The sequence below is a fragment of the Macrotis lagotis genome, chromosome 6, assembly GCF_037893015.1.
Source record: "Macrotis lagotis isolate mMagLag1 chromosome 6, bilby.v1.9.chrom.fasta, whole genome shotgun sequence".
NCBI classification, from domain to species: Eukaryota; Metazoa; Chordata; class Mammalia; order Peramelemorphia; family Peramelidae; genus Macrotis; species Macrotis lagotis.
In genome coordinates this window covers 10,818,427-10,833,055 of record NC_133663.1, presented here as the reverse complement: position 1 = coordinate 10,833,055, position 14,629 = coordinate 10,818,427, and the positions used below count along the sequence as shown (strand labels likewise).

Sequence of the window (14,629 nt, the reverse complement as noted above, 5' to 3'; positions counted from 1 at the left end):
CCTGCTCAGATCGGTCCCTGAAGGCTTCGGTGTATTTTCATCCCACGCTACGGGGAAATGAACACCAAGATCAGAGTTCTGGGAAGTCTCACAACTGGCCCCTGTGAGAAATGTAGGGTGTGGAGGGGAGCCCTTAGGGAATCATTACAAAGGGGGGATGGCCCAGCCCATCACAAGACTGGAAGAGTCTTCCTACTGCCATTCCAGGGATACCAAACCCCAAACGGGCTGAGAACCCGTCAAGGTCAAGAGTGACCTAGAGATCTTGACCTAATGCTGAGTTTGAGCAATTAGGTAATTGAATATTAACCCACTCACCCCCGGTGACCATTGGGGTTCTTTAGCATATCATGCGTCAAATGATGGGGGGAATTATATTAGGGGCATATCATGGAATGGGTGGACCTCTTAGATTGTAACTCAAACTCTGAGAGCCCATGAACATCCAAGAGGGAAGGGAAAGAGTTTCTGAAGACCATAAATTACCTGACATTGAAGACTAATTCATGCTTCACCCCTAGGTGAAGTACCCATTCCTGGTAAGGTGTATCTTGCAAGGTTCGTGAATAAAATGTACAATTTTCTCTCACTCTAGCAGGTTTCTCTTTTCATTCATTTATAACAGCCCCCATTAGTTGGGAAAGGTGAGGATTTTTATTTGACAAACCTACAGATTAAACTGTGTCCTGGAGAAACACTAAGTTGCTTGAGGTTGAGCTAAAAAAAAAAAAAAGACACCAAAGATCTAGGTGAGAACACCTGAGGAAAATAGAAAAAGGAAAACAGCCTTAAGAGCTGGGCTCTTGAGTCCGGCCTTGAGGGGACTGTAGACCAGAGTCAGGTAAAACAGGGACTGCCCTCCCCCCCACTGTTGGGGGTCACTTAGGCACTTTGAAAGACTGGAGGCAGGTTCTTAGACTCTCAATACATCTTCAGTATTTCCAAATCCTCACAATGGTCCAGCTTCTGAGCTTCACCCAAGAATTGGTCAGGTGCAGGCACACATCCACTTCTGAATTCTGTTGTTGTACCATGTCAGCTGGACAATCACATGCAGTTATCAGGTTATTCAAAAGCCATCATCACCGATCATGCCCTTGACAACCCATCTAGAAAGCTTCATGGACCATCACAAACCATCTGCAGAAACCACTCCTTGGAGCATTAAGGGCAGATTTTTGATTAAAGAGTGTGGTCAGTGGGCCAGGAACAGAAAAGAAAGTCACAGCTGAAAAGTTTCTTTCCTCACAAAGGTGAGCTTGTCTATAGATTGTTATATAATGAAGCAATGTATGCAATCAAGACCAAGCACATAGAACATTTAATGTAGTGCTTGTCATTTCCCAGTAAACAGTTTACATCACAACTGGCCCTTCACTTTTGTCCGTTAATTATGTGGCTAAAAATTAAATGTTTCATTTTTAAGCTGTATCAAATGACTTGCTTTCTCAGGAAGAGGATGAGAAGGGAGAACATTCAGAACTCAAAGTTTTAAAAATGAATGCTAAAACTTGTTTTTCTGTGAAAAATATATTTTTTCTATCTCTCAGTAAGATAGTAAATAAAATTCTGTCATCCCATTACTTATTTGTGTGAGCAAGCATTTTCTTTATTCTTGTATTAAAATACAGTAATAAATTCAACATGAAATCAGATTTAAGACTGTTTAGCAGCTAGGTGGCACCACAGTGGAGAGTGTCGGGCCTGGACTCAGACTCGAGTTCAAACTCGGGATATTAACTGTATCTTGAGCTCCACAACTTTTTGGAACATTCCTTCCTATAGTGTCTCCTGGGTGTAAAATAGTTTCATATTATATTAGTTTCTTTCCATTTTTAGAAGATTTTTCTTCCAACAGCTTGCAGAATGTTTCACAATGGAATTGTTTACAGCCTCTAGTTTTGGGGAGTTTTGCACTCTTGATTCACACTGTTTTCTGCATTTAAAGCTAAAGGCAGTTTCCTATTATTTCACAGTAGTGTTTTAGATTTTTTTGGTAGTTCTTCCAGACCACCTATGATCTTTGTCTCTGTCTTCAAGAGAATTGTTTTGTTTGCATGGAAAGCCTGGTTTCTTGTAATATGATTGCTTTTAAAATCTCTTCATCCAGAATATCCTTGACTTCCATATATTTGCATTCCTAAGCTGTTAGCCTCTGCTTTGTTTCCTTGAGACCTGCCACTGTAGATTCAGATTTTTCTCTCCTGCCGATGACATCTGATGTTCAGACCATAAATTCTGCTCTCGAGTTACTTATCACTTTAAGCAATCTGGGAACGTTGTGTTGTCCTAGTCGGTCTTCAAAATCAGCAGGGTCCTCTACCTCATCAAGTGTTGAATCATTTTCCTTTTCTTGAAATACATTTTCATAGATGCCTAAACTCTTTCACTTTCACTGAAGGCTCTATTGTCTCCCGCTATTAATGTCTCCCTATTGATTTATCTGTTTATCCTCAAGGTCTCTGAGGTTTCTTCCCCCTTAGATTTTTAAAAAAAATTTTTCCAATTACATGTAGTTTTCAACATTCATTTCTGTAAGATTTTTAAGTCCACATTTTTCTCCCTTCCTCCCCCCTCCCCTTGACAGAAAATAATATGATATACACGTTTAATTTTTGATAATTTCTGTCTTTTCCTTTAGTTTGCCCTATTGCCTATTTTCTGACTTCCTCCCATTGAATGGAAATTTCCTTGGTGGATTGAATCTCAAAGCTTCTCAGTCTCTTCCTATAATAAGTAATTCTTAATTCACTAGATTCAATTTGTGCCCCCAAGTGTTTGAGGGAGGAGGGAAGAGGTGGACAGAAGTGGCCCCAGCTGAATTCTGAGTTCTTTCTCTTAGTGTCAAACAGCCCCCACCACACACACATGCACCCACACCCACATATGTGCATGCACACACATGCATGCATGCACACACACACGTTACATACACACACAAAACCATGCTGTTATCACAGCCTGAGCAAATTTCTGCCATTTAGTGTGGAGCTCTGTGACACTAGGGGCAGGGTAGGAGGCTATCAAGTATAGAGTTGAGTTTTGTCAAAAGCACAGACAAGTCCACCCCCTACCTCCCCATTCCTTCAGTATCCTGCAGAAAACTGCTTCATGGCTATCATAACCTGAGCAAATTTCTTCAGTTTGGAGGATGGGAGATGGGTATGTTCTGTTGCAAGTCCATGGTTCACCTTGTCTACCAGCTGCCAGGATTGTGGTGGGTGAATGGCCCAAGGGCTGATGGAGAAGCTTATGTTGGAAGTTAACAATTACCGATGCTCTCTGCTCCAGGGTGTGTCCCCACTCTCCCTTGTCTGAACTCCTAGAGTTCAAGATCACAGAGATAGCTGATGTTGCTTTGTCTCAAACCTACTCTGGAGATCGGAGAGGCCAAGTCTTTCATTTCCTTGGTCCTGAGACTTGGCAATGTGTCCATGGAACTGTGAAAATGAAAAAGACCCTCTAACAGTGCTTCCTCTGGGCCAAGCCCTGGTTCAGGTCTTTCCCAATTCTGATTCCAACAGTCCAGGGAAGCAGGTGGTATTCTCACCTCATCTTACAGGGATGGAAATGGGAGGCAAACAGATGAAAAGCTAATATGGATCTGAGGCTGGGCTTGAACTCAGGCCTTTGGAACACTAGACCCAGACTTCTCTGCCTATCCATTCTCAGTTCATACTGAGTGACCTCCTTAGATCATTCCGTTCTTATTCATTGGATTTACTTGTATGCTGGACACTATGCCAAGCCTGCCCTCCCAGAGCTCCCAGTTTAATGGGGGTAAAGACTGTTATCTATTAGACTGATTGTAAGAAGAGACACAGGATTTGGGAGTGACAAAGACAATGTATGGTGCTCATCCTCGCTAAAATAAATAATCATTTTCAACCAAAGCAGCAGCACCAACACCAAATGAATGCCAGCAGAATTGATGTCAAGAGATTAGAGTGTCTCTGTGAGCAGTAACAGTTTGTTGCTAACTTGGGGGAAAACTGAGCTAACACACACCTGGCAACAGTGAAGCAGAAAAGCAGTGGGCAGCTTTCAGAGATAGGGTGTGCAGTACTACACTTACTTATCTGGACCAGAACACTCACAAACACCAAGACTGTTTTGATAAAAATGATGGGGAAATACAGAAGCTGCTAAATGAAAAGCAATAACTCCATGAGGTTTACCAGCAGGATAATTCATCCAATCTAATTCCAGCAAAAGTAAAGTACAAGCAAAGCTTAGAGGGATACAGGTCTCTTCACTCAGTAAAAAGGCTGATAAAATTCAGTTTCATATGGACAGTTTTATACGGATAGTCACAAACCAAAATAGCCCTGAAGGCTATTTGGGGGCCAAAGACAATGGTACATCTCAACTGCTCAGTGCTGATGGGGACACATTAATTAATGTCAGGGACACAGTCCTAGAGAGATGGGCTGAACATTCCCATAGTATTCTTAACAGATCATCATGAATCAATGCAGAAGCCACCTCAAGCTGAAGTCAGTCAAGTCCCTAGCTGAAGTTCCAACTGAAGAAGCTTTGAATGCCATTAGTCTCCTTTCAAGTGGCAAAGCACCTGGTACTGATTCTACTTCAGCTGAGATCCACAGGGTGGGGAGGGGGGGTACATCGCTTATCCAAAAACAGACTGAAATTTTCCAGGTTATATGGAATGAAGAAGTTATACCCCAAGAATTCAGGTATGCTTCCATCTTTCATCTCTATAAAGGAGAAGGGAATAGATTAACCTGGCAATCACAGGGGTGTTTCTCTTTCGGTCATTGCTGATAAGATTCTTGCCAGTTCTCAACAGGCTGGAAGATGGTCACCTCCCCGAGAGCCAGTGTGGCTTCAGAAAGGGTCAAGAACAGTCAATACGGTGTTTGCTGCCCAACAGCTCTAGGAAAAATGCCAGAAACAAAATAGAAGTCTTTATACAAATATGTAGATCTGACCAAGGCTGTTGATACTGTCAGGGTTTATGGGAAATTACATCAAAATTTGGTTGCCTGGAGAAGTTCATCAGTATTGTCCATCAATCTCATGACAGCATGCTTACCCAGGTTCTGGATAATGGACGATGCTCTCGAGATTTCCCAGTCACCAGTGGAGTCAGACAAGGATGTGTCCTTTTCCCCATGCTTTTTAGCATGATATTTTCAACCATGTTATCAAATGCCTTCACTGAGGATGAACACGGTGACAAATTCTTCTACTTGAAAAGGCTTGCAAGCCAAGACTAAAGTGGAGGGAGTGTTGATGCATGATCTTGTTTGTAGATGACTGTGCCCTCAACACAACCTCTGAAGCTGAGATGCAACAAAAGTATGGATTGATTCTCTGCTGCTTGGTGCTTATTTTGGTCTAACAATGAACATAAAGAAAACATAGGTGCTCCAGCAGCCAGCAGCCAGCACCACCCCATCCATCTGTGGAACCATCGATTACAGCAAATGTGGAGAAGTTTTGAGAATTGTGGACAGGTTCACTCATCTTGGCAGTGTTCTTGCCAGGGAGGTTCACATTGACAATGTGGTTGACACACACACACATTGCCAGAGCTAGTTAAGTATTTGGAAAGCTTTGAAAGAAAGTGTGGAAGAAAAGATGTATTAGATTAACTACCAAATTGAAGGTCTATAGAGCTGTTGTGCTGGCTAGTTCTTGTCCTTCATTATCAAAGAGGACCAAAATGCCAACACTATGAGACAAAGCACAATGTGTCCAACTGGCTGATCAGAGCTCAGAATGCTCTGCCACAAGTTGGACACTAATAGTCCATGAAAACACCTGGGGTGGGCACTCTAGACTCACATACATCATGTTTCCTTTGAGCTGCTTCAATTCTGCCTTCCTCATAGAGTGCAGTCCCCTTCTCTGATGAGGGCATGCCATGCTGGGTGGTCCTGTGCCAGTGTCTTCCATGCTGTACAATCAGTTCTAAAGTTCTTCAATGAGGCCTTCAGGGTGTTTAGATAGCACTTCTTCTGACGCCCCTTGTGGGTCTTCATGCCCTCTGTGAGTTCTCCATAAAATAGTCTTTTTGCCAAGTGTACATCTGGCATTCTAACAATGTGCCCAGCCCAGCATAGTTGCACTCCCTGTAGTCATGTTGGAATGCTCAGCAGTTTAGCTCCAGAAAGGACCTCAGTGTCTGGAATCTTCTCCTCCCAGGTGCCCTTCAAAATCTTCCTAAGACAATTTAAATGGAAGGGATTCCCTTTCCAGACGTGGCGCTGGTAGACTGTCCAGGTTTCACAGGCATACAGCAATGAGGTCAGCACAACAGCTCTGTAGACCTTCAGTCTGGTGGTCAATCTTCTCTCTCACACTTACTTTCGGAGCTTCCCAAATACTAAGCTAGCTTGGGCAAGGCATGTGTCAACCTCATTGTCAATGTGGACCTCCCTGAAAAAGACACTGTCAAGGGAAGTAAACTTGTCCACAGCACTCAAAACTTCTCCAGTTGCTGTAACCAATGATTCCACAGATGGATGGTGTAGTGCTGGCTGATGGAGCACCTCATTACTATGTGTCTGTGAAACCTGGACAGTCTACCAGCATTAAGCCAGGAAACTGAGTCACTTCTATTTAAATTGTCTTAGAAAGATTCTGAAGATTACCTGGCAGGAGAAGATACCAGACACTGAGGTCCTTTCTCAGGTTAAACTGCCTAGTATTCCAACTTACTACAGAGAATGCAACAATGACCAATGCAACTGGTCATGTTGTTAGAATGCCAGAAGTGCATTTGCCATGGGGCAGCTAGGTAGTGTAGTGGATAGAGCACTGGTCCTGGAGTCAGGAGGACCTGAGTTCAAATCTGACCTCAGACACTTAATAATTATCTAGCTGTGTGGCCTTGGGCAAGCCACTTAACCCCATTGCCTTGCAAAAAACCTTTAAAAAAAGTGCATTTGCCAAAAAAAAAGGCTATTCTATGGAGAACTCACAGAGGGCCAGCTCTCACAAGGAGGTCAGAAGCAATACCAGGACACCCTGACACTGGCACAGGATTGTCCAGCATAGCGTGCCGTCATCAGTGAAGGTGCTTTTTTGAGGAAGGCAGAATTGAAGCAACTCAAAGGAAATGTGGCATAGGTATGTTTAGAGTATACACCCCAGGTGTTCATGTGAACTATTTGTACCTGGTCTATGGTAGAGCATTCTGAGCTTGTATTGCCAGATACACTGACATTTGCCTCAAACATAGTGATGTCATTTTGGTCTTCTTCAATCAAGGGTAGACAATATAGACAACAACCAGACTCAAACAAGATTCTAGTCTGGTTATGCTTCAGGTGTGTCACTCTCTGTGACCAGAGCTGGGGTTTTCTTGGCAGAGGTGCTGGAGGGGTTTGCTGTGTCCTTCTCCAGCTCATCTTACACACGAGCAAAACAATCTGAAACTAGATTGGGACTCAGGTAGATAAATGTTCCTGATACCTAGCTTAGCAATTTATCCACTGTAGTGCCACCAAGCTGCCTTAACCAACAGGACATAGAAAAGGTTATATTGGAGATGATCTCAGAGGGAAGGCTTTAGCATTTCCTCCTTGAGTTCCCAGCCCTCTTGCCTCAGCCTTCCCTGTGGAATTTTATTCCTCTCTCAACCCTTCTTTGATAATGCATGTTAAGCTATGTCCAGCTTTATTCTCTCATCACAAATCTCAAGTTGGAGCAGTTTTTCACCCCACAATATCCACCTTTCCAACCCTAACCACCAGTTTTTTCTTGTTGGTATGAACTAGGTCCAGACCATTCCCTCATTGCTTCCTCTACTTTTTGAAGAATAACATCATTTAGAGATGTTTGGTTACTCTGGATTTGGCAGAGACAGCCAGGGAATGTCCAGAAACCTGATGTTCCCTTCAAATACCATATCATGATCTCAGGATTAGCTTGGGATGGGTCCCAAACTTCTCAAATGTGGCACAGGAGAATGATGGTATGTGACCTATTATTGAACTATCACACTGAAGCAAACCAGGCTAATTCCAAAACTCAAAGAAATCTGAAATGGTTTGGCTATCCTGTCTTGACAAGGATGTCCTAAGTCCAAAAACAGTAGCTTAACAACTTCAATGAGAAAAACTAAATGGATGAAGAAGGCTAGTGGTCCAGATGAGAGAGAGAGAGAGAGAGAGAGAGAGAGAGAGAGAGTGTGCAAGAGTGCCCAGGCAGCCAAAGCCAAGTTCTTAGAGAGAATTTGGGGGCCTGGACCCAGAAACTAAGATATTTTGAAAACAAATCAGGCATGATGCAGATTGCAAAAAAGGACTATCTCCTTAGTTATTTATATAACATTCATTTTTAAATACATTCTCAAAGATGAAAGGAAAATTTTAACCTCAGCTCTAGGTACTGAGTTTTCTTTCTCTCTAAAACATACACATTTCTACTGTTCAGTTGAATGAATTTTAATTATTTTCTCTTACAAAAAGTAACAGACTTCAAAGACACGGACTTGTGCATGCTTGGAGGCTGCTCAGCTTCATCTCTGAAGAACACATTCTTCACAAGCCACTGGAGTCCTGAGCATTTTAAGGAAAAACAGGCTTATTTTTCAGTTCTACAGAAATGGGAATTTTTATATCACAGAGAAACAAACCAATCTTAAGAGGTAAATATCACAAGTTTCCTCACTGCTGTTTTGATGATGTTCTTTACAGCAAATCTCTTCTAAGCAAAAACCTAAGACTGAGATTTTCACTGTAACTAATTAGGACAATTCATTTAGCTGGAAACTTTCCCAGGAAGAAAAATTGAAATGAAAACAACAAGGAAGGAAAGCTACTTTTCTATTTCTATCTATAGCTACAGGTATAACTTGTACCTGGTTAAAACACTTCCTTGAGCAGTGACCTTTAGCAGAAGGCATCTCTGTATCAGCAAGATTTGTATCATTTGGGGGGCCATTGTGTGCCACTGAACTCACCCAAGACTTGTAATGTACAATAAAAGCCACATTCGTGCCTGAAGGTACCAGCTTCCCAGTGGCCTACACAGTGTGGTCCATTTACCTTGGTCAGCCCTGAGCTGAAATTGAAAGAAAAATGTATTAGGAATGGTTTGGTCAGGTTAGGCCTATAATTCTATGGAGTTCAAACACCTCTGGGAAGGGCACAGACCACATGACCTATACAAATACACAAGAGGAGGAAGGAAAGGATAAAGCACAGGTGTGTCTAAAGTCCTGGATGGAAAAAACCCTGAGGACATGATATCAAGCTTCACACAACAATTATTCTTTTCAAATTCAGACAAGAAAAATTGGAAGATAAAAACCTTCCATAAACTCAGAGGATGACCATGTCATAGGTTTTTGTTTGATTAGCTCTGGGGAGCAGATTTTCAGCCTCCCTTTCTCCCTCCCCCCAAGGAAGGGTTCTAAAAACAAGATGATGAGCATGATGAAGGAGCCCAAAGATATTCCTCAGTAATAAAGATGGTAGGGAAAGTACCAGTTGTGGAACAGCCCTGGGCACACTCCTCTAGACATTAGCAGCAGTAGCTCTGTGCCCAAGAAGACACGATGAATCTACTCTGGTTCTGTGAGTTCTACTTACTGTTTCATTCAGTCTCCTCTCTCTCCTCTAGGATGAGTGATTATTACTTTCTGAAATGAAAAGACAGAGTTTTAAAAACATGCAAACTAATAAAGATGACAAAAGCAGAGATAGCTAGTACTGAAGGAGCTGTAGGAAGACAGGCGTACTAACAGGCTATTGATGGGGATGCACCCTGAGCCACTATGGATATGATCCACAAAGAATGGCTACGTTGCTCATGTTCTTTGACCTGTGTGTTTGGATGTCTGTGAGGGTCAGTATGCATATATACATTCCCCCAAATATCTATCACAAGATTCTTCATGGCAAGAAAAGCAGAAACCAAGTAGGTGTCCATCAGTAGAGATTAGCTGAAAAAATTGGGGTACATGAATGTAAAGGGATATTATCATTGTTCATTAAAAAGTGAATGAGGATTTGTAACTGTGCCCAAAGAGCAATCAAACTTGCATACCCTTTGATCCAGTAATACTGATACTAGTTTGTACCCCAAAAAGATCATTTAAAAAGAGGGGAAAAGCCATATGTTCAAGAATATTTATTGCAGCTCTGTTTGTAGTAGCACAGAATTGGAAATCGAAAAGAATGCCCTCAATTGGGGAATGACTGAAGAAATAATGGTATATGAATATGATGGGAGTACTATTGTTCTGTAAGAAACCCTGAGCTGGTAGATTTCAGAAAAGCCTGGAAAGACTCCCATGGACTGAAACTGAGTGAATTGAACTGAACCAAAGGAACATTAAGGGCAACATTGGGAGATGATCAACTACAGTACATGCAGTCCTTCTCAGCGGTTCAGAGACCAAGGACAATCCTGAGTGACCTGTTATGGAAAATACCATCCATATCGGAAAAAACTCTGGAATCTGAATGCAGAGCAAAGCACTTTTTAGAACTTCTTTTACATTTTTTCTTTCTTATGGGTTTTCTCCCTTAGTTCTAATTCTTTTTTTCACATGACCTGAACCAGGTAAATGGAATTGATAAAGGAGAGTCACTAAAGAACAGCTCTCACAAGGCAGGCCTTGCTTCTCTCTACAGATGGCAAAGGATACTCAGAATGGTGTACACAATAGCAGATGCAACCACTGCCTTTGGTATTTTTGCTTACTCATTTTTCTTGGTTCCATGGGGTGACTTTTTCCAAGTGACAATGAGGTAAAGGCAACAGACATCAATAAAATAGTTTTTAAAAACTATGTCACACATTGCTCCAACCCAGGCATCTCAGTGCTAGCAGAGGCATTTTGTTGCTTGTAGTAAGAACTCTAGAGAACACTGAGGATATTTGTAGACAATGTCTGGCAGCACCAGTTTACAGAATGCCTCACCTTCAGGAGAGTCCATGCCAACCCTATCTGGGACCTTGTGTGAAGCAGCAGCCCACCTGCCCAACAGAGGACCCCTCTGTCTTCCCTACCTCTTACCTGGTGCAACAGTTAAGTGACACACCTCCTCCCAGGAATAGTTAGCTAAGTTAACAGGCTGGGTGACCCAGGGATGGTGGGTCACCATGTCCAAGGTCAGGCGCTCTTCTGGATTGGGATGCAGAAGCCCACAAAGAAGACTCAAAAGGTCTAGGGAGAAAAGAATAGGAATATACACTGAGCAAGGTTATACCAACAGCAAACAGGCTCTTGTGCCTCCTACTCTAAATTCTTCTCAAGGTCACCCAGCCCTTAAACCAGGGACATTTTGGAGACACTAAAGCACTTTCTCATGTTCTATATTGCCACCAGTGATGGAGGAGAAGGTGCCAGATGTGCAGGAGAGTATGGGTTGAAGTGAGGATGTAAGGTCAATGAGTCACAATGATTAGCAGGGGCCACCAAGCCCACTCTTCTGTTTGAGATAATGCAGCAAGACCTGCTTTGGTACTTCAAAAGACTAGAAAGAGCCTAACAGCACCAACATTTCCTTTGAGATCAAGGCCCTTCTCTTAACCACATGCATCTTTTCAGTTTGCATAAGGTCAGAGGAAAAGAAGCCCCCTATATTTGCTGCCTACTTCATAAAGCACAAGAGGGTTTTTTTTTTAAGAACTCCTGTTTGGAGGCAATGCTAACAATCATGCTACAGGTTACTTGTATGGAATAACTATTTTTGAAAGGACATGATCGACCAACTTAAAGAATATTCACTATCAGTGTTAATACCAAACACATTATAATGGAATTTCTTTTACATGACACAGAACTACATCCTGAAGCCTCAAGGGTACTTCATAGTTCACTTCTTGTATTTGGTAAACATGATCTGACAGACTTTCATCTTATCTCCGCTTGGTCTGCATATTTCTAAATTGACCAACGCTAATCTTGGTGACCTGTCCTCAGGTGGATACTTCAGTACCTGGCTTAGGAGAGTGGGCCAGCTTCTGAGATAAGACCACATGTGGCCCCAGAGGGTGTCTCTAGTCCAAAGGAGACTTTTCATCACTGGCATAAAGGAAGGTAATATCCCTCAAATTTCTTATTCTCATTTCTACCCCACTTAAGGAAGATCCTGTTCTCTAGTTTCCCATGTGCACAGAAATTATGAAGAGTTGAGTTCTAGAGCATCACTTAGAGTTGACAGTCATCCCACAACAAGCCAGGGACCTTGTTCAGCTACTCATTTTATGAAACAGCCCAATGTGCACTGTTCTGCCTCCAGCATCAAAATGCAGAGAACTGTAGTGCTGGCCTCTTAACTGTATCTTGCAAAATTCATTGTTTTTTTGGGGACCACAAGGTCAGAAAATTCAAGAGTCAGGAAAAAGAGAAGGAAACAGACCAACCCTCCCCCAAGAAGGAGAAAAAATGATTGAGGCCTCTGAAAGAAGAAAAAAAAATGGAAACACAGAAGCTCTTAAAGAATTCATGATGAGGGCGGCTAAGTGGCGTAGTGGATAAAGCACCAGCCTTGGAGTCAGGAGTACATGGGTTCAAATCCGGTCTCGGATACGTAATAATTACCTAGCTGTGTGGCCTTGGGCAAGCCACTTAAACCCATTTGCCTTGCAAAAAAAAAAACCTAAAATAAAAAAATTCATGATGAAAGTGAAATGCACTTACCAGAGGAGACTAAAAAAGGAGGGTGCAAGATGGCCTCCAGGGCCTCATCCAGCTCATTGAAAGGGTTCTCTTCAAACATTAGTGTATAGAGGGTTACCCCAAGGGCCCACATCTCCATCTCTGGTCCTTTGTAGCTATTCAGAAATAAGCAAGTCAGGAACAGGTTCACAGACTGGCTCCCAGGGCATGCAGCCCCTCCCTGGCAGACAATACCCATGGGAAATCATCTACTGGGCCATTGCTGCAACTCGCTCTCTCCAGAACACCAGGAGAAGACGCTCTGCAGACTGTATCTTTAGAGAAATAAAGTAGGCCATGGGAACATAGGTCTTACCCCAATGGGGTTCATTCATACCCTCTGCAGGTGCAAAGAGAAATGCTTCCATACTGGGAGGAATCACTTTAGTGTCTTTAGTACCCCACTCAGCACCCTCTTGTTGAAATAAATTATCAACATTTCACCAAAACACGAATGGCCTCCTTCAGAGGAAATACAGGAACCTGACCTAAGAGACACTGGGCTCAGAGCAGGGCCAACAATGCAGCCCAGCTCGACCCCCTTTACAGAGCAGACTCAGCTCAATGGCTGACAAATTGCTATCTGTGGGTTGAAGCAGCACTATGACTTTCAAAGGTACTGTGAGGTGACTTGGGGGCAACAGCTAGGGATTCAGGGTTACTGGACACAGGAGGAGGTTGGCTCACATGTGTGGATCATGGAATCAATCTAACCATCCCAATCTGTGTCACTGACCATGTTCAGGGAGGGATCTCAGAGAAGAGGGAAGCCCTCTCTAGATCTATGTGTGGTCCAGGGGCATGTCCAGAGCAGCCAGGGCCTGGTAGCAGACCCTACAACTATGTCTCTCATCTGGTGATCAGCACCATGCATCAAAGGTTCTCAGTTTGAGAAATGATTGGAATCTTCAATGTGAATCCCCTACATTAACTTAATTTACCAGCCAGATTGTCACACATAATCTTTTGAATGAGTAATATAATTTAAAGTCTATACACTTATCTACAGAAACAAAACACACCACATGGATACAAGGTGCTTGCTCCTCAGTCTGTTATCCCTCAGAGCCATTTTTTTAGCCTGCCAATGTAATGGAATTGACCTGGTACATACGCCTGCCCCAAGAGGACTTCTGGGGAGCAGTACTCAATGGTGCCACAGAAGATATGGAAGTATTTGTCAGGTTCCATATAAACAGCTGAGCCAAAATCCACCAGCTTTATTGTGAAGTCCTCTGCAATGATGATATTTTCATCCTTAATGTCTCTGTGGAGGATGTTTTTGGACCGAAGGTACACTATGGCTTCTACCACCTAAAACAACAGGAGATAGGGGTGGCTGTTCTTCTTCAATTTAATCCAGTACTGAAGAAATGCTTAATACCACTGACTCAAATACATACTGAAAGAGAAATGTTTAAAATGAGCAATAACTTAACTAGGATGTTTTCTTAGAAAATTGGGGAGCAAATATCCAACCATGAAGAAGTTTGTTGTCCTTCATGTATTGGCATTTTACATCTGATGTTGGCTCTACACTGTCCAGACCATTTCTTTCAGGTTCACATCTTATCCTCCTGAGACTGGACGCAAAGAGGACACCTCCTTTAGGACCTAGACTGTGAAAATAGTCACACAAACGCATAAAGCTCATAAAGTTGCCTTCAAGGCTGGACACATCCATCTCTGGATCCCTTATGCTTAGGGAAAGAAATACAAAGCAAAAATGGCATCAAACAAATGGTCAAAGGATATGTAAAGGCAATTTACAGATGAGGAAATCAAAGTGATCCATAGTCATTTGAAAAACTGTTCTAAATCATTACTTATTAGAGAAATGCAAATTAAAGCATCTCTGAGGTACCACCTCACACCAATCAGACTGGCCAATATGACCAGAAAGGACAATGATCAATGTTGGAAGAGATATGGGAAATCTGGGACACTAATACATTGTTGGTAGAGCTGGGAACCAATCCTACC

General features: G+C 42.5%; 1 protein-coding gene across 12 annotated transcripts in view; it reads right to left on the bottom strand.

Moving 5' to 3' along the window:
• Nucleotides 1-355: 355 nt before the first annotated feature.
• Nucleotides 356-14,629, bottom strand: part of PASK (PAS domain containing serine/threonine kinase) — an 82,103-nt gene continuing 67,829 nt past the window's right edge. For 4 of the 12 annotated variants that reach the window (XM_074190706.1, XM_074190705.1, XM_074190709.1 and 1 more), the window contains exons 15-19: nucleotides 13,761-13,960; nucleotides 12,629-12,762; nucleotides 11,000-11,149; nucleotides 9,567-9,616; nucleotides 358-9,036 (exon numbers count right to left, since the gene is read on the bottom strand). In XM_074190706.1, the coding sequence (XP_074046807.1) occupies nucleotides 9,594-9,616; nucleotides 11,000-11,149; nucleotides 12,629-12,762; nucleotides 13,761-13,960 (507 nt within the window). In that variant the 3' untranslated portion in view covers nucleotides 358-9,036; nucleotides 9,567-9,593. Of the gene's footprint in view, nucleotides 9,037-9,566; nucleotides 9,617-10,999; nucleotides 11,150-12,628; nucleotides 12,763-13,749; nucleotides 13,961-14,629 lie in introns of those variants that run through there. The other 8 variants (XM_074190708.1, XR_012469296.1, XR_012469295.1 and 5 more) reach the window with 8 other exon arrangements.